We start from the raw sequence: 26539 nt of genomic DNA on the forward strand, positions 1-26539 counted from the left end.
TCTCTTCTATGGCTATTTTAACTGGACAGAGGGATTGATTACCTCCTCAGATAACAATAAACGAAGAGGAATCATATCTTGGACCCAGCATGATAGATCCTCATGATTTCCTATCAGCGCATATGGATTTTCCCGCCTCAGCTGCTGATGACACTAAAGAAGAGCTAGTTTCTGGTACCCTGCTTATTACAACCCCAAGGAATCTCACAGACACCCTGTGAGGAAGGTGAGGTTGAGAGAGAACAGAACTGCTCTGTTAGCTCTATCAGGACTGTGACTGGCCTCAGAGCCCCCAGTTGGCTGCAGGTGGAGGAGTGGGCTGCATGTGAAGCAGTGGACTTCTTCTCATAACCACTGCACCAAGACCTTGACTACTCTCTGGAATAGGAAAGATGCTGTTTTTGGCCTTTAAAGTTGCACATCAGGGTGGGCAATTGTGGCTATCCAGATGTCCGTGCTGGCAGGGGCTCATGGGAATTGTAGTCCATGGACGTCTGGAGAGCCACAGTTTGGCCACCCCTGCTGTACATCTTGGGAGGGAGAGGCCCTTCTGATCATCCCATCAATCAGAGAAGCTTGTTTGGTGAGCACAAGAGAGAGACAAACTTTTCAGTGGCAGCCCTGCCACTATGGAGAAACTTCCCCTGAAAGGGGCACCTGGCTTTGGATCTCCAAGAGGCAGCTGAAGACAAGCTTACTTAGAAGTGGATTTCATTATGTTTACTAGCAGTCCTGAACTGCAATTTTAAATTTTCAGTTTTACATTGATTATGTATTTTATTCTATGTATTTGGCCTATGTTGTGACATTGAGCTATGTAAGGAAGAAAGGGGGTGAAGGTTTTAACTCAAAGGTGCCCAGACTTTTTCGGACTGCTGCCCCCTTGGCTCCCTGGCCTCTTTGGGTCCTCATTGGCTCTTTGGGTCCTCATTGGCCTTTGGCTCCCTAGCCTCTTTGGGTCCTCATTGGGAAGAAAGACAGACAGCGAAAGAGAGAGAGAGAGAGAGAGAGAGAGAGAGAGAGAGAGAGAGAGAGAGAGAGAGAGAGAGAGAGAGAGGCAGTCAATGGGAAATCCCATGTCCAGGAGCAATCAGGAGAAGGCTTTTCCAGCCTCCCAAAGATGGAGACTTTTTGGAAAAGGTTGCCAACCCTGGGTTAAGAAATTCCTGGAGATCTGGAGTGGAGCTGAGAGGGACAGAGTCTGAGGAGGGGAAGGGACTCCGCAGGAATATTGATACCATCTAGCCCTCCATCTGAAGCTGTCTTTTTTATTCAGCAACATCTTGTCTAGGGCTGTCTAGTAATACAGGCCTCCCTCCCTCGCCTTGGCTTCCCCCGTCTCAGATCCTCCAATGTGAATGGCCTGGCAAGGGTATCTAGTGGGTGAGGGAGAGGAATTGGTCTTATCCGTATTTATTATTTATTGTAAACTGCTCTGATCCTGCTTCACAGAGAGGAACAGTATATAAACTGAATAGATAAATAAATAGGATTTAAAAAAAATAAATCTGCTCAGCCAACAGATTTCCAGTCACCAAGCTCCCCCCCCCCCCGGCCCCACCGACTTTCTTAAAATACTTGACACGCCCTGCTAAAGGCATTGGCAAGTGCCACAGAAGAGGCTCCTGCTCTGGTCCCGGGCCCAAAAGAAGTCTGCCTGGCCTCATCCTGGGCCAGAGCATTCTCTGTCCTGGCCCCCACCTGGTGGAACGAGATCCCAGAGGAGATCAGGGCCCTGACGGGACTAAAACAGTTCTGCAGGGCCTGCAAAAGGGAGCTCTTACGCCAGGCATTTGGCTGAGGCCAGGCCAACCAACCAACATCTGCAGGGCCCCTGCCCACCCTCCCCCCAGAAACCCACTAAGACTCCTGGACCTGTTCGAGTTACCACTGTTTATGTTATGATATACTGTTATGTTATACTGTCACCCGGTTTATCAATTAATAATATTAATGTTATTATATGTATGGTTTCTTGTATAGTTTCAGTTATATGTAATCTGCTCTGAGCCTTCGGGGAGGGCGGTATATAAATACGAATAAATAAATAAAAAATAAATAAAAATTATTTCCTAATCTTTAATTACCTTGCAAATATCCCTTAATGTTCCTCCCCTATGCACACACAAACACACACATCAACTGCCTCAGGAAAGGCTACCCTGATACTCAAAATTAAGAAGCAAACCTAAAATCAGAGTTTGGCTGCTCTCGTCATACCCAGATAATTAAATAGCCACCTACCATAAATGCCAAGTTGCCAGCACTGCCCCCGATAGCCCCTTCAGCCACAGTGTGGTCTGCAGCCATCAGCAGGTGATCTGTCCAGGCCATGGACACTTTTGCCGGCTGATGTCTGCACATCAGACTTCTTTCTCTAGGAGGCAGGGGCCGGTGTCCTTCTTCTGGCCAGCTGGCATGCTTGCTCCAGATGACAAGCAGCCCTGAAACCTCTATGCCCATCTCCATATCCACACAAAATAAAGGACAAGCTCTTTGGTGGTGAAATCCTTGCACTTTTAACCACACTGGATCACCGGGTCCTTTTCACAGGATAGACTGTAGGTTAGGGATTCCACAAGATCTCCCCAGGGGTTACACAGCCTTTTCTGTAAATTCGGATGGTCGCCAATGCCACTAGACATCTCTGGAACCCACTTCCCTCATTGTTCTACGGGCCTAGTCTCTTTCTACACAATGGAAATGGTAAAAGATTGATCAATTGATTGGCTGGCTCCCACCTCTTACTTCAGCACCCACTTCTCTGAAGGGGCATGTCAGTCCCGGGGTTCGTCAAAGCCTGAAAAAATATTTCAGGGGTTGAAAATATTGAAAATATTTGGTTGAAAATATCTGCTGCAGGCTTACAACTGTGATCATGCCACAACCTCCCATAGCCTTCTACTCCGACATGTAGCAGCGCCCATGTGGTCTGCACAAACAGTGAAGGCCCACTGGCAGGACTGGCCCTCCTTCCCCTTCTCCCTGCCTGCCTGGAGTCAGCCTAGCCTAGCCAAGCTGCCTGCCTTCCTGGAATCCAGCTGGAGGCCACTGCCTTGCTGCTGGGATTGTGACTCCTTAGTTAACCCAAGCCATGGAGGTTTGTCTCCACTGTCTCTCCTTCCGTCTTCTTGATGAAAAGCTGCGGGTCATAAAAGCCAAGGACTGGCAGGCATCTCTGTGCCATAAAATTAAGCCAGAAAAGCATTCCATACAGCGGTGGGTATACTTTTCATATCCACGTCTCAATTCATAGCTTCAAGAGTGGCCTTTGCTCTGTTTCCAGCAAAGCTAGGTTTGGTTAGTCTTGCCTTTTGCAGAATGCTGCCTCCTCAGGGGCAGCTTGCTCAAGTCTATTCACCAAAATCATGACTAGAACATAAGAAGGCAAGAAGAGCCCTGCTGGATCAGACCAGTGGTCCATCTAGTCCAGCATCCTTTCTCACACAGTGGCCAAACAGTTCCTCTGGATGGTCAACAGCAGAGCAGAGAGGCCTGGGCCTTCCCATGATAAGAACATCAGAAGAGCTCTACAGGATCAGACCAGGAAGGGTCCATCTTGTCCAGCATCTTGCCTCACACAGTAGACAGTCAGTTCCCCTGGAGAGCCAGCAACAGGGCAGAAAACCTGAGGCCTTCCCCTGATGTTGTCTTCTGGTTTTGGGATTCAGAGGCTGGCTGCTTCTGAACACAGTGGATACCTTTAGCCACCATGAACCAATCTTATCCCTTTTTAAAGTTGTCTATGCCTGTGATCAAAATTCTGGGCTGAAACTCTTGGCCTGGGGACCTCTTGGAAGCTGCCTTAATCTGAGTCAGAGCACTGGTCAATCCAGCACAGCATTAACTAGTCTCCCTAACAGCACCCCTGCCCAGCCTCAGGCAGAGAAGTGGCTTTCCCAACATACAAAAGAAAGGTTCTGCCACTCCTTCCTGTTGGGAGTGTAACACAAATTGACCTTGGAGGTCAACACCAAAATCACCAAGAGAACTTTGCCCTACATGAGAAGGAAGTCCTCTGAGGAAATTCTGGAGAGGATAAGCAGAATTGCCTGACCTGCTGTGGAAACTGAACATGGGCATGTGCACACAAACTCACATATTGGCAGAGAGCAGTGAGAGTCTAGTGGCAAGTCAAGAATGCTTTGTTGTCTCTTATTCTTCTGATTTTCACTCTCCTCACCCATCAAAGTGAGCTCTACTTTCACTCATTAACTACCCAGGTTGTTAGCAGCTATAAATTAAGCAGCCCCTCCCTTTGGCTACTGGCATTTCTGGCATGTCTAGCTGTTAATGTCCAGGTTTTCCCTTTTTGGAGGAGAATGGCAGCAGTACGAGCCGAAGCGAAGGGGGCGTGGGTCAAACTTCCATGCAGTTGGAAGAGGAAAGGACAGAGAGACTAGTGATGAAGATCCCGGACAAACCAAGCAGCGCTTTGATGCGGAGGAAGGTTGAAGCAGAAGAAGCAGGGAAGGATGGAAATCAAAGGCTCGCCACCAAAACTAGCTTCCAGCTCAGCCCGCTTTGCCTCTCAGCCAGTGCTAGTGCCAAGGGGAACATCCAGCCAGGGTCCTTCCTCCTTCTCCTCCTCCTCCTCTCTTGCACGCAACAGCAGCCACCCTGCTGGATTCCAAGAACTCTAGGGAAGAGAAACCTGTCTGCTTACCTGCAGGACAGCTGGTTGATGCCTTCAATGTAGTAGCACACTCCACCGTTGACACAATAAGACTTGACAGTTTCATTGCATTGTCTCGTGTGTCCAGGCCCAGGGGACAAAGTCGTACTTACTGTGGGGGGGAAAACACAGAGCATTTGGTTGAAATGACCGCTTAGCACAGCCTTTCTCAACTTTTTTACCACTGAGAACCCCCTGAAACATTCTTCAGGCTTCAAAAACCCAGAACTGACATGATTATGCAGAATACGGTTGGGAAGCATGCTGTGGAAACGCCCACTTGTGGCCCCTCCTCTTCCACCCCCTCCAGGTCCATTATTGGCCATTTTGGGAGAGGAGGGCGGGACAACATGACTATATATGGTCTTATCTCCCGATAAATGTTTAACCGATTTAAAAATATATGAAAAATTAATTCACTCCCACCCATTCAGGAAACCCTTCCAGGGCCATCGGAAAGCCTGATTTAGCAATTTGCATCCTTCTTAGACAAAACAGCTGTGAAAGTGAGACCACTGAAAACAGCAAATCGCTCACTCTGTATGGGTGACACTAGGCACCTCTAGTTGTGCTCAGAACTCCCAGTGATTTTTGAAATTTAATTTTCAGGGGTGCAGTGGCCAGGCTCAGGATGAGACTACAGGGAAGACCGTTTTAAATCTTCACCAGTACTGAATATTCCCTTCTTGTGGCCTTGATCCATACTGGGCCCACTGCATGCCTGAGAATACTGTGCTTAAAAATGAGGCAGAACATAGAACTCCCAGGAGACTTCACACTAACGATAATAATTGTGCACCATCAAGTTGCAACCGATTCATGGCAATTCAGGACCATAGGGCTTTCAAAGCAAGAGGTGATTTGCCAGGACCTTCCTTTGCTGAGAAACCTGTCTTTCTTGGTGGTCTCCCATCCAAGTCCTAAGCCTATACAGCTCTGCTCAGTATCTACAAGCTGATTGAGATCCAGCTAGTTAGGACTATGCAGTGGTTTCTTAAAGCATCTTGATCCTCAAGGCTAGCTAAAATACTGATCTTATTGTACTCATGCCCAGTGAGTACAGGTCAAAGAGAAAGAGAAACTAGACACAAGTCTAGTTAAATTACCAAAACAAGAACTAATACATCCCCAAACTCTGGGTCCCAGCATAGGTTATAGTACTCAAACAAAGAACAAGGAAGATTCCACCTTTTAAAATTTCCCTTCCTGTTTGGATGGAAATCTCCCTCCAATCCAAAGTTAAGATTCTGGTACCTCATGGGGGATCACCTAAATTCTTCCAACCAGGTTATGTGGCACATAGCCTACATCTCCATACCCCAATCAGGATTCTATTATCATGATCCATCTTTTCCCTTTGGCAGGTAAGCCAAATGGTCTCTCTCCAAGCAGAAATCTGTTTCTCTTGACTTTCTGGCATATCTTTTATTGCTGTCCACTTGTGAAAAATAAACAGTAGTCATAGTTTCACACCCAGTGGCAGCCCAGCTTGGTGCCCCTGGTGCAGAATGGGTCGAAGTGAGGCTTTCACTGTCTCATTGGGAGTGAATGGTTAGCATTAGCTGAACAGAGAAAGATTTGAGAGCTGTATGCTGAGGAGACAGTCAGTAAGGCTTCTGCCTTGACTGAGCTGAGTCAGATTTCAGCATTAGCTGAAAGCAGTTTTACACAGACAGAGAACTGGGGAAAGTTGGTAAGGAAATTTGGGAAGTAGACAGAGACTCCCACAAGGGCCAAGGAAATGGGATAGATCTTCTACAGAGAAAAAGAATTTCCCTACCCAGTCAAACATGGAGCTAGCTCTGAAGAGTGCAGAGATCCCTGGTATGGTGTGTTTAGAAATTGCCTATAAGGTCTTAAGAATCAGTTAAAAATTCAAGATGAGTACTGGTATTTCAAGAGAAGGGGTTTGTTTACTGCAAAGAGTATACTAGGCTTCTGGAAACCAAAAGAGTCAGAGAATGCCCAAAGAAAGTATACTAGAATGTTTGGGAAAACATCAGAATAAAACCCTGTCAATATAAAGATTTACATTACTGTGAAGAGCTCAGGAAACTCCCCTTAGCTTGAAATATAAGAACAAAAGTCTGTACATGTACTGGTTTTATCTCAAAAATTTTCAACCCCTGAGCCAGCATGATTTAGTGGTTAAAAGTGGCAGCTTCTAATATGGTAAGCCAGGTTTGATTCCACGCCCCTCCACAAGCAGCCAGCTGGATGAACTTGGGCTAGTCACAGTCCTGATAATGCTATTCTTGACCAAGTAGTCCTGTCAGAGCTCTCTCAGCCTCACCAACTTCACAGGTTGCCCCTTATGGGGCAGAAAGCCAGGAAAGAAACTTCCTAAATAAATAATAAAGAAAATAACACAGCAACTAAAAGCTGGAGGTCACGAAATCCCCCCCCCCCCTTGAAATTCAGCGTCAGGCACAGGCCTTTGGGAAGCTGCTCTTTCTCCATCTCCCAACCGGCCACATGGTGCTCGCCCCCCTTCCCCTTCCTCTCCCTCCACCCCCCTGTTTTCCCTAGATTTGTGTCCGCATGCCATACTCGAAGGACAGGAAGTGACTTCCGGCCCATTTTTAACTTTATTTTTTAGAAAGAGTTATTGAGTAATAACGAAATAATGGTGTTAAAACTTTTTTTAATGCTCCCCGTGGCTTTCTAGAGGCTCCACAGCGTGACTCTGGGTCGGCAAGGCGGAGGTGCGCTGTGGAGCTGAGGGAGAGCCGCAGGGAGCATTTACATTTTTTTTAAATGTTAGTTTGTTATTACACAATAACTCTTTCTAAAAAATTAATTTTAAAAAACGTTTTCAATTTTTGTCACTCGGGTATCACATGCGGATACAAATCTGGGGGCAAACAGGTGGGGTAAACAGACATGGAAGAAGATCAGGAGAGCCGTCCTGAGGCAAAAATTCAGGGGACAGTGAGGCATAACAGCTGGGTGAATCCTCCATGCAGAAAAGGACATGGTGATGACAATCTTGGCCTGGATCCTACCACTCCATTCAGCCAATCACAGAATCACAGAATCACAGAATCATAGAGCTGGAAGGGGCCATACAGGTCATCTAGTCCAACCCCCTGCTCAACGCAGGATCAGCCCAAAGCATCCTAAAGCATCCAAGAAAAGTGTGTATACTCTGATTGAATTTTTTTTCCTGATATCTAGCCTATATGGTTGTACTTGTAGTTTAAACCCATTACTGCACGTCCTTTTCTCTGCAGCCAACAGAAACAGCATCCTGCCCTCCTCCAAGTGACAACCTTTCAAATACTTAAAGAGGGCTATCATGTCCCCTCTCAACCTCCTTTTCTCCAGGCTGAACATTCCCAAGTCTGTCAACCTATCTTCATAGGGCTTGGTCCCTTGGCCCCAAGCTTTCCCCCATCCTACAAAGTGGTTCTGGAACCACAGAAACAGCTGAACCTGGATTGTAACACCCTATCTAAGATTGTATATCCTGGGATCTTCCAATGCTCCTCTACATGTGGTGTTGGTGGAGGTGCTTGTGATGGTGGAGGTGATAATCACCTGGCATGTTCAAGGAGCCTAAAGTAGGTACTATAAAATCTGGCATGTTGTTTTACATCTTTGGCCATCCTGCTTTCCCTTGGCTTCTAATTTAATTAAAAATAACAAAAGAAAATAACACAATTGATGATGCTTGTTTCCTGCCTGCAGAGGGTAGAGCTGCACCAATTCTTTGCTGCTACTGCAGACTCCCACATCACACCACTATAAATTCCAGGGGTGTGGGGGTCTCCTGAAGACATGGGGAAGCACTTTTAGAGAATGCTGTAGGTTGCAATGGGGGAATAGCGTCACCAACCAAAATTAAATCTTGTATTCCAGCAATTCTGCTTGTTTGTTGTAATTCTGTGAAAACATTGGGTGATGCATTACTATGCATTCCTCAGCCACTAATGCCATCTCAGGCTTCTTTAATTCTTCTTTCTGTCTGCGACTGCACCTGCATATTCCTTCGGTAGGGATTTTAAAGATGCATGGAATGAAAAGATCTCAGCACCATGGACATGCATGACGAAAGACCTTAAAGCTCACACCACTTTCCCTTTCAAAGCGTTCCCTAAGTACCAGTAGGACTACTCTTTCACAAGCAGTCTGAACACTATAACTCATGAGGAAGCTACCATATTGAAAAGCAACTTGTTCTCCAAGAGAAAGGGTCTAGATCAGGGGTAGTCAAACTGCGGCCCTCCAGATGTCCATGGACTACAATTCCCAGGAGCCCCTGCCAGCGAATGCTGGCAGGGGCTTCTGGGAATTGTAGTCCATGGACATCTGGAGGGCCGCAGTTTGACTACCCCTGGTCTAGATTCTCTGCAGCCTGCATAGCAAAAACATAAATACTCCTACATGGAGGCTTAACTAGAGATCCTTTCTTCAAACTTCTGCTGATGGCAATGCCCATATCAAGAGGTTAATAAAGTACTGAAGTGAGATGTAATATAAGAGCAAATGAAATAAAATATCTTTGAACAGAGAAAGGATCGGGGGGGAGGGACGGTACTTACACTTTTCTTCCATTACAACTAATTTAGATTCTGAAGTGGGCAAAACTGGTGGTTCAGTCGTTGTTCCTAGAGAAATTAAGGCAAGACAGCAGTGAAAAAAAATGCCCCTCCTGGCAGCAGAAGACAATGGTCAAGTTAGCTTCCTGGTGCCTTCTGAATGAGAGAAATGCTTGACAGCCCTTTTCAACCATGGAGGAGCCCCTGAAACATTTTTTTGAGCTCCGAGAAACCCTGGAAATGGCACCACGCCCCTCAGAGAACTGGGCACGGAAGAAAGCCAATCAATCGATCAAGCGATCATTGACCGTTTCCATGGTGGAGAAAGAGACTAGGCCTGGAGAACAACAGGGGAAGTGGGCTCTAGTGACGTCCACTGATGTCAGCAGCCATCCGAATGTCTGGGAAAGGCCATAGAAACCTGGGGGGCTCTTGCATAACTCCAGGATTCCCCAGAACTCCGGTTGGGAATCCCTGGCTTAAGTGCCGTGCCTGCGTGTGTGCGCTGAGTTATGCACTGGTGCCCACGCCTCCCCTCACTCCCCCCCCCAGCGCTGGCTACGTCAGCCTGGAACGGCCAATTCGGACGCCGCCACGCATAACCCTAAAAGTGTCTTGGCCTCCAATTAGGCCATTTTTGTTACCAGGTAAGAAAATTAGTTTAAATTTAGTGGATTGGTTAAAATCATTAAATAATGTGAAGACTGGAAGCTACATCCGTAATCAACCAGAATTTATTATTCCACTTATTGGGCTGTAAATGCAGACTCATTAAGTTACTGAAGGCAAAGGAGGATATAAAATCTGGAGACAGACATTTCTGATATACAGGAAGCCACTGAAAACTACCAACTCTAAGGTCATTTGGAGTTTACTGCCGACAGAAGGACGATGAACTCGACAGCTTGACATATGTTGAATATACTCAGCAGGAGCTGCCACAGGAATTATGTAAAGAACATATTGTCAGGCTTAACCTAGCTCAGGAGAAACCCTGCTTCACCAAAGCCTTTTTGGTGGTCCAACAATGCAATAAAATAACACATCAGCATTTCCTTCACCACACTGACGGATGGCTGGCATCCGCCACTACGTTTCAACCAGTTACCAATGGATGGCGAGATAAAATTATTTGTCTTATCTTGACACCTTGATGAACCACAACAATTTTGGTTTCGACTCTGCCTTGCGTCAGAGGGACATTCCAAGTAGTAAATTTATTTGCACAAACTTCATATTCTTGCATTCAGTTTTGGGAGACTGGCATTCTTCTCACGGGAACCTTTCTCATTTTCCTTCTCCCTGACCACTGAACTGTCTGCTTTGAGGGATGGGGAAGCCCTGCTTCTTAGTATGTCATAAAAGGAGACACAAGGATCCCACAGTCCCAGGGGCCAGATCCTGGGACACAAGTCCATGGTCTTTGCTCAAGGGCTCGGGAGAGAAAGCAACTTGTAGCTTCACATGTGAAGCACACATAATTTAAAAAAGAGGGGCCTGGGAAGCCCTTGAGTCCAAAGCCTAAAAACAAACCACTGCTACGATTACAGAGTATATGCAGGTTGTGTGTCTGACATGGCCTTAGTACTCAAGAACACAGCAAGGGTCTTGGCTCTCTCATTTGTCCTCCTCCCACATGAACCTATGCATCTGCTCCCGGTCCTCTTTGGAGGCCTTGCTGCAGGTGCTCCTGCTATAGGAGACAGGATGGGTGGCAACCCTGGAATCTTTCCCAAGGGTGATTTGTCTGTCTCCCTCTGTCACTGTCTTCTGCCAAAGCATGAAGAGTTGTTCATTCTGTTTGGTATGCCCTCAGTAACTCTTGCTGGCACCCCAACTTGGCTGAGTCCTTATATGCATTCATGTGTTGATACGTTTTACCTGAAGCAGGGAAAGGAGAGAGACTCTGGGGGCTTGGAAATCAAGATGCCTCCCATGGGTCCCTGCAGGTTCTGGGTTTATTATTATTATTATTATTATTATTATTATTATTATTATTATTATTATTATTATTATTATTATTATTATTAATCTACATGGTGTTTGGAAGAGATAGAAGCAAAAGGCCAAATAACAACCGTCATGAGCTTGCAAACTAAACGCCTGCAGCTGGAGAGACAACCGTTCCTGTTTTGTTTCTGTGCTGCACAAGTGAGCAGAGACAACACGGGAAGCAGATGCAAGGGATGGATCGGAGAGAACACAGCTCTGTACACTTCGGGCTTTGGGCTTAATTAGAACTATAAATGTATCTCTGGCACATTTTTTCCCCTTGAGCACAGCAGCCACAGAACCTCCCCTCCTCTGTTCCGATTAAGGCCACGGTACAGGGAGAAAGGAGACGGCTCTTCCCCTCTGTGCCGCTGTCTCAATGTCACATGGCAAATGGAAGTGCCATTTCTCTTCTGGGGGAATCAAATAGGCTACATTATAATTTCGTCATTTTCTTTCTCAAGCAGGACATGGAGCAGCTTGGGGGGACAACAAGTCTTGAGGTCACAAAATGACACCTCCTGTTCCCTGGAAAATAGTCCTGCCTGCAGATCCAATATAAGGAAGGAAAACATGCAGTGGATCTTCCAGATCGCTATCTGAATCAATCCTTTGTTTCAGACGAGGATGGGGATTCAAGAATTAAACAAAAAGTCTTCATGGGGGGGGGGGAGGAAGAATTTAAAAAAAAGAAGGAATAGGGAGCACTCAGCAAGAGGCTGTGGGAATAATATAAGGTATAATAAATGAGCTAAAAAAGAGAGGGTGGGGTGGGAGAGGCCAAGGTTGGCTGTAGGATGGTAAGAGCAGAAAGTTAAAGTGGGACAAGCCCTACAGAGTTTTTGAAAGATTTGGGGCTGAACACAAACAAAGAGATCTGAGGCATATCACAGCTGAAGGGAATTATTTTTGCAGCAGCATTCTGGATAGAGTTGGGGGGACTGAAATGGAATACAGGAAAGCCAGCCAGAAGGTTTTGCAGTCAAGGCAGCAGATGACCAGAGCGGCGTGAGAAGGAAGTTTAGATTCTGACAGTACCATGCAGGATGAAGCAATATGAAATATAGAATCAGACATCAGGAATGGCCAATAGAGGCCATCCAGTACAACCACCTGTCAATACAGCATCAGCCTAAAGCATCCAGGATAAGTCTCTGTCCAGCCGCTGCTTGAAGACCACCAATGGGGGGAAACTCACCTTAGGCAACCCATTCCACTGCTGAACTACTCTGATATCTCACTGGTACTGCCCTACATGTACTATCCTACATGAAGCAGTACTAGTCCTAATGTGAGTGTGCCATTCCAAAAACAAACCAACCCACAAGCACATCATCCCATTTTACATTGCTATATGTCTAGCATATGCAGGAAATATGCCAGACATAAAGCAGCATAATATTATGGGAGCAAACCATGTACCATGTAGGCCCATTATGCACGGCCACCGAAACGGCGATTTCGGGTCACATGGAAAACGCGGAGGGGGAAGACGCGATGCACACCGGTTATGCACGGGGCGGGGCGCGATGGTGGCAAAACCCAGAGTAACTGATTATGCACGCGGCGATCCTGGCGCCACTTCTGGTTGCGCCCCGGTCACCCAGAAGCTGCGCTTTCTTTCGCGAACGCAGCTTTTTCGGCGGCATGCACCGAAGCTGCGGCCGGTTGCAGCCGGCACCGTGCGTTATCGGTGATTTTAGTCGCCGCCATTCCATCCCGAATGTGCGCTAAAACCCCCGTGCATAATGGGTCTAAGAGAGCAAACCTTGCCAAAAATCTGCCCCCAAATACGCTGTTTTTACATTTCTGCACCCGGGACCCTTTTCACTGTGGAAAACCCACTGCAGTATTTTTGATTCTACATGGCACTCCCCCCTCTCAGGAGATTCTGCAGCTTTTCAGGGCAGTATTTAAAACTAGCTTTGCAATGACTTTTCTTTTATGATGGTGCCGAGAATGGTACTTTTTTCATGCATAAATTTTAGCATATTTCTGTTTCCTCCCCTGAGTCCCTGTGACAGCCACTTTTCTGCTCACAGTCCCTCATCCACCAATGCAAGCTCAAGACGCCTGCTGCTGATTCTCTGCTGAAGAAGGTGAGCTGCCTTCACTATACGGAAGTGGTGTCACTGGCTGCTGTAAGTGGAGATGGGGCCAGCTTCTGATGAAAGAGGACTGACTTCCAATGGAAGCCAAGGTGCAAGAGGTGTCAGTTCCCCTCCCCTGCTCCACCAGAAACAGATGGCAAGTTTGACATCAGCGGTCAAGAACTAGAGGCCAGGAGGCCAGGCGCCTGCAACCCAGACTGTTTTGGTTGTGGTGGCAGGGGGAACCCCTTGCCGGATATAGCAGGAAGGGGCCACGCTCCTCACACTGGTTCCAGCCCTGGTACCACAGATGAAAATGCGCAATTTCAAGTGAAATTTGAGGGCACATTTCTTGATACAACTGCATGGGTTATATCATACGGTCAGCAGTTCAGAGATGGGGCCAAGCGGATCCATTTTGTTGGGGATTTTCTCGAAGGTGTAGCAGCGGGATAGTATGTCGGCATGTTTGATTTTGAAGCCCCCGAGCTGCTGGACATGAGTTGTTTATGCAAACATTTTGCAACCGTTTTGAAGACCTATTGGCAGGGGACATGGCCAGAGAAGAACTCCACAGTTTGCACCAGGGCGACAAGACGGTCTCCCAATACATGGGAGAATTCAGGTGCCTTGCGGCCCAAATCTGGGTGTGGGGTTTGAGCCATTAAAGCACCCCATTTGTTTTGTCCAAATGGGTGGGGAGTTTTCAAAAGGTGTACTGGCAGTCAATCACACGGCCCTGCTGAACCTGGACATAGAGGAGAATTGGGAATGAATTCAACCCATGTTGCATTCCCATTCATGCTTGGCCTGGACTGGTTGAGAAAGCATCACTCCAGTGTGCAGGGGATGGCCAGAGTCCTCATGTTTAGCAATCCAGGATGCACAGCCCATTGTAGGACAGCAGCATCCCACCCTGTGCAGGGACAAAATTGGGACCATGCCAGGGTGGGACAGAAAGTGGATGCAGAGCTCCCTGAGAGATATTGGTACTTGAGATCTGCCTTTGAGGAGCGTGAGTGTGACAAGCTGCCCCCACATCGAAAAACAGACTGTGCCATCAAATTGAAACCTGGGGAGCCACTGCCCAAAGCAAACATCTATTCCATGAGCTCCCATGAGATCACCGAATTGAGAGCATTTTTAGATAAGAATTTGGCAAGGGGTTTCATCCACCCCGTGACCTCCCACATGGCTGCCCTGGTGTTGTTTTTAAAGAAGAAAGACAGTTCTTTAAGATTGTGCACAGATTATAGAGGTTTGAACACAGTCTCTACCTCCAATGCGTACTCTCACCCACTAATAAAGGATTTATTGGGGCAGTTGGGCACGGAAAAGGTGTTCACAAAATTGGATTAAAGAGAGGCATATTACCAAGTATGCATCAAAAGGGCCATTAACATTTTACTGCCTTTAACACCCCTCTGAGTTAGTTTGAATACCTTGCGATACCATTTGGTTTGTCCGGTACAGCCGGGGTGTCCATGAACTTAATTAATTAGGTACTACATGATTTATTGTATAATGGAGTCCTGGTTTTGTTGGATGTCTATGCTGCTGAATAAAGAGACTTTCTAAAATAGAAGTTTACATGTCTGAAAGTCAAGGACTCTGACAGGTAGCCGGAGAGACTTTACCGGCCAAGTTGGGCCCTTTGTCCTATCGTGGGTCTGATCAATGGGTCAGGGAACCCGTGAGTGAATCCCCTTGAAGGGCAAGCTTCACATGTCTAGGTATGCCCCCCCCCAATTTTGTCTTTATTTCTGTTTTTCAGGAACGGAGCAGCAAGTTCTTGCCTGGGCACAGATTTATATCAAAATATCTGCTTGATCCAAAAACGTACACTGAGCTCTAGAGGATCCCATAAACTGAGGTATCTTCCCTGTGCTGCCTTGCTTGGGCTCTGTAGCTGTCTGAAATGCCAGTTCCCTCTTGCAGGAGAATGAAAAACAGAGCTGCTTCAGACTATGGGTGGAGGCTCCTGTTTTGGACAGGCTCACCAGTAAGTAAAAAAGGGGAAAAGTGTGGTGGGGACTTTCTGTTTGCATGGGAACCTATGGACTGCTGTGGTCCATCCTGCACACTCTCTTCAAGGAACGGCATACCTCGGAGGGGGAAAGGTGGAAGTTTTGGCATTCAAAAGCCTTTGTGCCCCCACAGAAATTTCTTGTTGAAGCCTCCATGTCCATGACCTATAATTCCCATGACGCCCTGCCAGCAGCATGTGTCAGAGTGGCAGTCAGGTAACATTGCAGCATCTAGCACATTGGAAGAAGTTCCCCCTCCCATTTGAAGAGTTAGAGTGGCAACTGTTTCAAATGCATAAATGCTGCAAAAAAAAAAAACATAACAATGCAGTGTCAGAGCACATGCATATATACTACTGTTTTTTTAAAAAAAACACAACGATTTAAAAGGGTCAGTGTACTGACTTTGGTGAAAAACTGTGAGTGCATAATAGCCCAAGGAAGAAAAACAGCCAGAGGAACTTACAAGCAAGGAAAATAAGAAAGTAGAAAACAACTCCCCACCAAAACTATATTTAGTGGTTCCTGTCTTCTCACCCTGAAGGAAAGAGGAGAAAAGCTTGTGGTGCTGCACATTTTAAACTATGATTGATGTGATACAGGAGGACCTCCTGCCAAGACCATTTTTGTGAGTGCTAACTAGCATGAGACAGGGGCCTGATGCAGTTCAGGTTACAAGTCCTCTGGGACTGTGCATGAGGTATGACCCAAACCAGCTGACAAAGCAGGTCTGAAGATTCAGATTCCATCCCCAGCTTGCTTGCTTGTTTTGAGGTCACAAATCAGATCTTGCTGAGGTCCCACCACTGATGCTTCTAATGTCTATAGCCAAATGGACCACTGTGCATGCAAATGGGGAGGTATAATGTCTGAGACTGTAGCACCAAGAGCACTAGCCACAGCTTAGGTTACAATCTCTACTACTAACACCAAGTGTCTCTTGAAGCCCCTGTCTGTGAACACAAAATTGTCCCTGAGCGTATGCGGACACAAGCACACATACACCAAAGTAGCATACCTATGAATATGCACTGAGCCCTTGCCGGAAGGACAGATGGAATACAAATATTTTAAATAATGCAACCGTGAATATGCATCCAAGCCATAGGTACAGACACTGCTTTAGTTTCTAATCGAAGTTTAAATTTCCAAAGCTGTGCATTAATGCATAACTTTCTACACGGCAAGCAAAAGAACTGTTGCTATGGTTACAAAGTTAGGAAGAAAAATACTGAGTTCTTCCACTCTTCCAAAGACTTCCTAGAAACCAGAGGGGCAATTCTCATCTACAACAGCGATTCTAAGAACAATCCTGAGTAATCAATTGGTAACAGAAACTGAGACTGACACAGAATCCATAAGTATGCACTGAAAGTATGCCTTCTAGCTTCACGTTGGGTCTGTCATGCTGGCAAGGCAGAAGAGCTTCCCTGGGCGACTCTGAACCACGTAGCCTCAGCATCTCACTGAAATTGCTTTGGTCTGTCCAAAACAATTTCATCGTGCTTAGTTTGCGTGCCAGAGATCACTAGCCATGATGGAGAACCCACAGAAATGCTAACTAAGCCCATGGGGGCAACTTGCCCAGGGTGCAGTGCTGTTTAAAGGGGAACTCCATGAGGAATCTCTTCACCTTTTCCTTGCTAGCTTCATGTTTAAATTGAGCCTCTGACTTATTGTGCAAACCAAAAGGTGGCCTAAAGTGAAGATGCAGCAAGAATCTCTGGATTTTGTTTTCCAAAGCAAAACTGCATGTTTACATGTGTCCCAAATCTGCCTCTAAAACTTTACATATCTTGGAAAAAACAGAAGTGCTCTAAGAGGGAGAAAGTTGTACATCAAGGGCAGCAATTTCCTCAGCCAGCAAGCTGCTCTCCCAAAGGGGGGAGGAAAAGAAGGGAACCTGTGCTCAGGTGCTTCTATAAAAACCACTTTTTTAGAAAGGGTAGTTCAGATCTCTCCGATATTAGGATCCATATCTGCAAATATATATGGGGATATATTTTAAAGCTGAGCACAGATTCTCTAATCTATTTCAGCTACTGAATAACTGACCTGATTAAAAGCTGATGGGGAGGGGGGTCAGTCATAGTCAGCTATGCAGAATCCTTTTCACTCTCCCCACATACACTTCCAAGGAGGAGGGAGAAAAAGGGTCTGCTGAAATGGCTGCCAGCCATTTAAACCCAGCAGCTTGAAGGGGCCATCAATCAGATGTTAAGTTTAAATAGCCAGCAGCCATTGAAATCCTCTCTTTCACTTCCCCCGCTTCCAAAAGGCTGGAAATCTTTTTTTCTTCCCTCTGTTTGGAAGGGGGGAAACAAAAAGGAAGCCCAGGATCAGCCCAAGTCTCCAAGTCAATCCTGCAGAGAGTTTGCGTATCCTGCAGAGAGCTGGCTGTTTGGCTGGGTCTCTTGGGCAGCCCAGTTCAAGCCAGCCACCCAGCCGACCCTCAGATCTCAGAGTCAGCTTCTGGTCTCGGGCGCGTTGCAGCACATGAGAGCAATAGCCTCATAGAAGCTGGGTCTGAGTGGGGAGGGGGTCTCAGATTCCTAGGACAAGTTCTGCTGCCAAGTGTTTCAAAACACCTGGGAACAGAAGCCTGGTAGGGAGCTGGGTGTGAGTGGGAAGGGGGTCATGTCTCCCAGCCCAGCGCAGTTCCTGAGATGCCAAGACATTTAAATGGACTCAGATTTCACTCTAAACTGCATTCTTCAGTATGATGCCAAGGCATTTAAATGGATCTTGGTTCCTTTAAATACCTCAGAGGCAAAATATTCATCTCTCCCAGGTATTTTCTAAGTCTCAATATTATACCAGTACTGGGATTTGGGAATATCAGGAAATGCCAAACAGCGAAATTACCATTTTGGGGGGACACGTCTAGCTTACATATCCTCATCACAGGGTGCACCGATAGTAGCCCATGGTTGGTGTTGTGATCCTGACTGCTGGGGCTGATCTGCTACGGACGTTTTGCTGGGGGTACAGGGAATCTGCAGCTAGCTGCTGGTATGCTGGAAGCCCATTGGCTCTACTGTCCTGGAAGCTTTGCTGCCTCATAAAAATGCTGAGATGCCACAAATGGGGAGGGAGTGATCAGAGGCTGAACTGATTTCCCTTCCCCCCCTCCCCCTCAAGCTGATGGTTTGGTCTGCAGAGAAAAGGAGAGAAATCCACTATTTCACCTCTTCATTTTGCAATGCAGACATTAAAAGGACTTTTGCCCCTGCCCAACTTGGAGGGGAAGAAAAGGTCCCATTTGCAACATTACTGTGAAGCTACTTTGCTAAGGTCGCTGGGTGGACAAGAACTCCCAGCTGATCTCTCCAATCAACTAGGAGTCAGCTTCTAACCAAAAGGCAGCTGCAAATTTGTTTGGCAGCTGTTCAAGTAGCTTGATGCAATCCGAGCATGTCCCTGATAGACTCGCAGTCTGATTGTGAGGGTCGAACAAGGTCAGTTCCCCAGCTGGAGAGGTTCATAGAGAAATTTGCAGCATCCCAAGACAAATGCCCTATTCTTGAGGTCAAAATTTATGCCGGAACGATATTGATCAGTTCTCACCACAGGCAACAAGCCTGACTGGCTACAGAGAAATAAAATGATTTAAATCAAGAGCAGAATTGATGGGAATTTGTGTAAGTTTCCAGTTTTCCTATGTCATAATATATGGGGAAAAACAACAGGCAGAGCCCGTTTACCCATGTAGCACATGCAGCATGTTCTACGGGCCCCGCACTTCCAGAGGCCCCATGGAGTGCCTCCCTCCCCATGGATCAGGGCCATAGCCTCTCTTCTCACCCCTTTTCCCTCTTAAAGGACACTCAGAATAACACCCCTTTCCACTGCGGGTTGGGGGTCCCTCTGCCCCAGGCTGGCTGCTCCTGCCACAAATGTGCTCTGATAGGGCCCTGCAAATCCTTAAACAGGCTCTCGAGCCACAAGCCCCACAAGTCCTTAAAACACTCCTGCTAACAGGCAACATTTTTCTTTTTCATTTAAGTCAATGGTTCTCAACCTGGGGGCTGGGATCCCTTTGGGGTCGAACGACCCTTTCACAGGGGTCACAGCAGGCAAGCAGCTTGGCCGGAGGTGTGCCATCTACACAACAGCCTTGCGGGGTTGATCAAGATAGAGCGTTCATCTGTCTGGAGTAGCAGAAAAGAGAGAGATCAACATGGTGGGACATGAGGCAGAACTCAACTGAGAAACCCTGGGGGAAAAAACAATTTATATACAATCATGAACAATGGATCTTTACGCCATTGGTCAGTTTTGGTTTAATTTCTGTGAAAGAACACTTGCATCATTTTATGGTTGGGGGTCACCACAGCATGAGGAACTGGATTAAACAGTCGTGGCATGAGGAAGGTTGAGAACCAGTGGTTTAAGTCCTGAACACTGCCCTTATCCTGAAAGCAGGACACAATTATTTATTTATATTTTGTTGGTCATATGGTACGTGGAACGCTCTTCCAAGTGAGATCATAGAATCATAGAGTTATAGAATAATAGAGCCCTGCAGTACTGTGAATGGTTTCACATGGTTTGCAAGACAGAATTGTTCCATCACGCCTACAGTTGAGGCCTAAAAACAACATCAGAAATGTGCTAGCCTACATGTCCCTCCCCGAAGAAGAAGAAGAAGAAGAAGAAGAAGAAGAAGAAGAAGAAGAGTTGGTTCTTATATGCCGCTTTTCTCTACCCAAAGGAGTCTTAAAGTGGCTTACTCCCTTTCCTCTCCCCGCAACAGACACCCTGTGAGGGAGGCGGGGCTGAGAGAGCCCTGCTATTACTGAAGAAGAAGATTTGGATCTTATATGCCGCTTTTCTCTACCCAGGAATCACAAAGTGGCTTCCAATTGTCTTCCCTTTCCTCTTCCCACAACAGACACCCTGTGAGGTAGGTGGGGCTGAGAGAACCTCAATATTACTACTCAGTCAGAACACCTTTATCAAGGCTTTGGTGAGCCCAAGGTCACCCAGCTGGCTGAATGTGGGGGAGGAGTGTGGAATCAAATCCAGCTTGCCAGATTAGAAGTCCGCACTCCTAACCACCAAAATGACTCCCTCCCTTACTCCCCCCCCCTCTCCTTTCCCATCAGTAGAGAGAACCAGGCAACTGGCTGGTTTCAAATTTAATGTTAAGACTGTGAAGTATACGATTTATTAATTTGATTTAAAAAATCATCTGTATATTGTATCTCTATTGTGTATTCTATTTTTGTATGTAATTCTACTTGTGATGTAATTTGCCCTGAGTCCCCAGAAATAGGGTGGGGAATAAATGTAATTATTATTATTAATAATAATATAGCCAAGGGATCCTAAGATTGTCTGGCTGCCAGGTAAGAGACATTCAGAGGTGGTCTGCCGTTGCCTGCCTATGGGAGCAGAGCAAGAATGCGGATTACTTAGGTATTTATTTTCTATATTTTTGTATAGATCCTGCACAATCGCTAAAGTAGTGGTGGAGTTCTTTCTCGCTGAGGGGATACAAAAGGACACTTTGCCAGACTTGGCTGGAAATGCTCCCAGGTTCCATACAGGAAAACAAATAATCCCAATTAAACGACTTTGGTTCAACTCTGCTTATAACTCCCAACTTACCACTTCTCACACTGATGGTGCCTTTGACTGAGTCTCTGCCCATCTCGTTCTCGGCTTCACAACTATATTCCCCTGCATCTTCCACTCTCACCCTATTCAGCTGCAATCTGGAATTTTTTCTGCAAAATAAAGAGACAGAAAGACAAAGACTTGAATTGTGGCCTATGTGGGAAGAGGGCCATTTAAACTGAGATTCACCAATTCATGTGATTTGATTGCTGTTAAATTTCAGCATTTGATGTATATGCAAATGCCCTGAATGTAGCAATGAAAATGGAACATGTCACACTGCTGGTTGCTGAGAGAAAACCAATCATGCTATGCAACAAGTACTGATGCCAACAAAAAATTCCTAGGAGATTTCATAAAATCTGTAAACCTCTCCATGGGAGCAGTAGTAATAAAGCACTAAGGACAATGTGGGAGGAGAATGAGGCGGGACAAGTCTGGGATAAAAACTCAAAGGGGCCAATCAGGAGCCACGAAGCGGATCCTGATTGGCGCCTCCAAGTGTCAGTCCGGGAGGTGATGGGGTCTGAGGAAGAGCCTTTGCCACCAGGAAAGGAGCAGGGCTGCCGCGTCAAAGGTGGAAGTTCTGTTATCCTGAAGGGGCAACTCATTTGCTTCAGATGTTGAGGGGCTTACAAGTACCGTTTCTGCACTTGCTCCCGCGCGGGAGCACAAATCTGGGGTGGACAAGGGGCACCAGGCCAAATGCTCTCCCATGTTGGAGCGAGAAGAGGCGAGGCAACCTGGCCCAGCTCAAAATCCAGTCTGCAGCCTGGCGCAAAGCCTCCAGTGTGGAAACGGTAAAGGTCTGACATTAAAGCAGATTTGTTAACAAGAATGTACCCAATTTTGAGAGAATCAGAAATCAGGATAAAAGGGAAGAGGCAGACCATGAATCTGGGTAACTTGACTTCAGTCCCAGATAATAAGGATTCCTCTGTCAACCAGGGCTACTGTAGCACACTACACCAGCACGAGATGACAGAGGCGTTATTATGATCACTCAAACCTTTGGCTTTCTTATTGGAATTTTATTTCGCAGGAGGTAAACTGAACAGTAGGAAATGTCTCCACCCCCCTCTCCAAGATCTGTCTCCTTCTCAAGCAAGGCAGACTTGCCCCTGCCTGCTTCTAATTAGTGACAGAACAGGCCAGTTCACAAGTAAGGAGTTTTCCCCTCTACTCTAGCGGCTTTCATTGAAAAGGACAACTCCCCTGCCCAGTGGCGCCAGGCAGCTGCGCAAGCAGTTTGGGGAGGGGGAAATAAATGGATAGAAAAGTGGATGATTAGACATTCTGGTAATTGCTACATCCTAGAGTTTATTTCATTATGCAGCCCATCATCACTGAAAACAATCCTAAGCTCATTTAGCTTGAGGAAATTGGAAATGGAAAAGGTCTTTTAATACAAACAGCAGCTGGGAGTTAGATAACATTCACCGTGCATAGAAATCACACACCCTTAAGACGTAGAAGCACGGTTAACCGTTTTCAGCAAGAGAAATTCAGACAAGCACTCATGAGAAGCAGCAGCCAAGGTATTCTGACTTCCACAGTATTGGCCAAGCTAGTGAATAGTTCTAGTCTAATAAGTTGTATTTCAAAAGATCAAAAGGAAGCCAGCATCATTTGCAGAAGTAACAGCAACACAGCTAAAGCCCGCAAGAACAGAAATTATACAGAAAGCAGGTACAACTAGTATATGGATGGGAGACCTCCTCCAAGAAACGCTTGGAGGAGAGCGATGGTAAACCACCTCTGAACATCTCTCGCCTGGCTGCCAGACAATTCTCGGATCTCCTAACTAAAAACCACACATGCCACATGACAAATGCATAAATAATAATAATGTCCAACATGATAGTCTCTGTTAGAACTGAATTCAGTGATCCTTCCATCCATCCCACACGTTTTGTTGATTTTATGTTTTTACATTGATTTTCTAGTTTAGCTCTTGTTTAAACCATGTGTTTTTGTTGGTTTTAATGGTTTTTAAGATGTGATTTTATTATGCATTTTTAAAAATCTGTCAGCCGCCATGATGACCCTTATCAAGGCAAAAAGGCAGGGTATCCAAATCTTGTGACTTGCTTTGTATTCGCGATCCTTTAACCAACACCATGAACAGGAAAGCACAACTAAAACACTAACAGAAATTAAAGTTCCAAGGAGCTACCACAGCTATCAAATATTTTGTGACCTTCAAAGTGATTGTTGTCCTTTGTCACTTAGTAACTGTGATACACTGGCCTCCAGAGAGAATTATTTTTTCCAATCAAAGAAAATATCAACTCATTTCTAGCATCTAAAACCCAAGAGCATTCATTAAACTTTGTAACTAAAATAAATCAACAAACTTCTCAATGGTATGGATATCATCTAAACCAGACTTTCTCAACCTTTTTACTGCTCCTGAAACTCCTGAAACATTCTTCAGGCTTTGAGAAACCCCAGAAGTGGCAAAACTGTGCAGAATATGGTTGGGAAGTATAGCTGTGTATACACCTATCCGGGGCCCCTCCCCTTCCCACCCCCTCGAGGCCCATCATTGGCCATTTTGGGAGGGGTGGGTGGGTCACCATGACCATACATGATCATATCACCTGATAAATGTTTAACTAATTAAAAATATTAAAATTTAATTAACTCCCACCAATTCATGAAACTCCATCAAGAAACCCCGGGGTTTCACAAAACCCTGGTTGAGAAAGCCTCATCCTAAAAAGTAAAGAGAGACCTTGTGATTACAGCTCCACCCTCTCAGGTCTCAAGACTCAAAGCACCTTTATTGGCATAAATGCTTCCTTGTATATTTAATCAGTGATGGAACCTCCCTTTTTTTGCAAATGCAGCAATGTTATAACATCATAACATTGGAAAAAAAGAAAATACACCAGGAGTGACAGGGGAAGGGGAAAGGGAGGGGAGAATGAAGGACAACGATGGCCAAATAGTCATCATCAATACAAGTGCATGGCGTCAAAACCTACCGACCGAAAAAAGACAGAGAAGAAAGGGCTCAGGAAAGGAATGGAAGAGAAAGTTAGGGAAGGTTAGGAAAGGGAAAGGAAGGAAGGAAGGAAGGAAGGAAGGAAGGAAGGAAGGAAGGAAGGAAGGAAGGAAGGAAGGAAGGAAAGAAAGAAAGAAAGAAAGAAAGAAAGAAAGAAAGAAAGAAAGAAAGAAAGAAAGAAAGAAAGAAAGAAAGAAAGAAAGAAAGAAAGAAAGAAAGAAAGAAAGGCTACATGACATCTCACTGCCTGTGTGTCCCAATATTAAAACATTGCTCTATTATAATAGTTTTAAAAACTGTGTGGTAATGCAATCAACATTATACTTTAAAAAATATATCAGATTGCTCAGGGGAAAACAAGAGGGGGGAGGGGGAGGGCAACCGGTGGGGCAAACATGCAACACTGACAATACAAAATGGCAGCATGGTGGGCAACCAAATTCAAATTTGGGAGTTCCTCACTGGAAAACTGAGTTAAGTTATAAAAGGAAAAAATTGCTGTAAAGGTAGGTTCAGATACCACAGGGTCAAAGGTCGCAACATTTGAATTTACTCTTGGGGAGGCAAAGTTTTGTGTGGAATGTTTTGAATTGTTTGAATCTTTAAGAATGCTGACGTTGGAGTTTATTCATGCATGGTAGGACCAAGGATTGTGATAGGACTTTAACTGGGGCATGTTTTAGGATAGTAAAAGTAGATTCCCTGTTGTCCTGTAATAATTCTGTTGCATGTGCTAGTCTTACTGCATGATCATACTGTATTGTGGCACAATATAATCATATATGTGGAATCTGACCACCTCTGTTTTCCCTGGAGAGTTTTCAATTTAACTCTTGATTTTTTGCCCACCTGCAGAAAATCACTGGCCAATCTATGCTGTTAATTCACAATCTTATCAGGCATTTAAAAATATGTACTGGAGAATTGAAGATGCATTTTGCAGTCCACTTTCCAACAGAGTTACACCCAAGTCTATGGTATTCAGATTATACATGCCTTCCTAGCATTTATTTTTATTTTATTTATAATTTGATTTGTATCCCACCTCTCTTGACTAAATCACCGAGGTGACTTACAAGAGTAAAATAGCATGCCCCATAAAACCCCATAAAACTCAAAAGCCCAAATTCCATACAACAACATTTATCATAAGCATAATTCTACAGATGGCGGTAAAAAATCAACAATTTGCCCCCTACTCCAGCCATTTGTATCTACTGCAGTATCTACATAAGCAAATCTCACCCAGGCTTGGATCTTCTGCACCAGATATACAACACTTAATGTTTGGGCAGGATCCCAGTTCGTAAGTCCGGGCATTCCCCCCCAGCCTCAACCAAACACCTGGTGGATGACCTCCATTTTGTAGGCTGTGTGGAACCTTGATAGCTCCATCAGGGCCCTTAGCTCTTCTGGGAACTCATTCAAGAAGGCCCTGGCCCTGGTCAAGGCCAAGCAAATGTCCCAGGGGCCTGGGACAACCAGCAGATTCAGACCCACAGAGCCCTGCAGGGGGCATAGGCAGATAAGCAGTCCCTCAGATAGGCAGGACCCAAGCCGCGTATAGCCTTAAAGGTAAAAACCAAAATCTTGAACTTGAATAACTGAGACAGATTAGGGATGCTTTTGGTATACACACTGGCTATCAAACTTCCTCCCTGAGATGGAAGTGATGATCGCAAAGATTATAATGAAGTCCTTATTCATTTATGGGTCTTCAGTTTTCCAGCTCAGAAATAGACCATTCCAGGCAATGAGAATCTGGTGAAGTTCTAGGCTTGGTTTTACTTTGCTTTTATCTTCTACAGAGCAATGCTAGGCAAGCTGTTATGAAGAACTCTAGTAGACCTCAGTTTCTTCTGCCCATTTCAAGTTACTGTATTCTGAATAAAGTTGTACTCTGTTTACTTAAGAAGACCCTCGGTATATTGATCACTCCTTGTATGTTTCTTTGGCAATGAGGATAAAGACAAAATATGCAATTTATTATATCAATGGAGAATGTGTTATAATGTTTCCTTTTTCTCCTTTTTCTTTTCTTAGTTGGACAATCCTTTTTCTTCTTAGTTTTCCTGTTTGTTCAACCCAGTTGTTTAAATACACATAGATATGCACTGACACAGCCTAGATAATTGAAACGATGAAAAATTGTTTGTGTCAGATTATGGCACAATAGAGGCTGATAGTAATACAAACCAAATGACTTCATTCACTTTTATGGGGAAATGGACAGGTAGGTATCAGATTTGGAACTTGGCAGGTGAGCAGGCAAAAGGAATGAGGTAACTGTATCATTATAAACAATAGATAGTTTGTCACAATAAAGTAGCTGTTGGGTTCTACAGACAGTTCTTTATAATTATGGAGAGACATCTCTTGGCAGTCACTGCTTAAATAAACAGGCATAATTTTCTTTGTCTCAAATTACTTAAGTTCGTAAAGGCAGGAACATACATAAAGTTCCAATTTTCCTTTTTAAAAACTTGATACTAGAAGCTACTTCCCTCAGGATAACTTGTACTGGGAGCTCCTTCCCTCAGGGAAGGTCTACTAGTCCGATTTTTCTAATTCAGGAGCCAATC

General features: G+C 45.3%; 1 protein-coding gene across 4 annotated transcripts in view; it reads right to left on the reverse strand.

Moving 5' to 3' along the window:
- The window catches only part of NRG2 (neuregulin 2), a 194119-nt gene that overhangs the window by 53178 nt on the left and 114402 nt on the right, over positions 1 to 26539 (reverse strand). For 2 of the 4 annotated variants that reach the window (XM_077310088.1, XM_077310087.1), the window contains 3 exons: positions 20939 to 21057; positions 9220 to 9285; positions 4667 to 4787 (listed from right to left, as the gene is read on the reverse strand). In XM_077310088.1, the coding sequence (XP_077166203.1) occupies positions 4667 to 4787; positions 9220 to 9285; positions 20939 to 21057 (306 nt within the window). The remainder of the gene's footprint in view (positions 1 to 4666; positions 4788 to 9219; positions 9286 to 20938; positions 21058 to 26539) is intronic. The other 2 variants (XM_077310089.1, XM_077310090.1) reach the window with 1 other exon arrangement.

Source organism: Paroedura picta, chromosome 14 (genome assembly GCF_049243985.1).
Source record: "Paroedura picta isolate Pp20150507F chromosome 14, Ppicta_v3.0, whole genome shotgun sequence".
NCBI lineage: Eukaryota > Metazoa > Chordata > Lepidosauria > Squamata > Gekkonidae > Paroedura > Paroedura picta.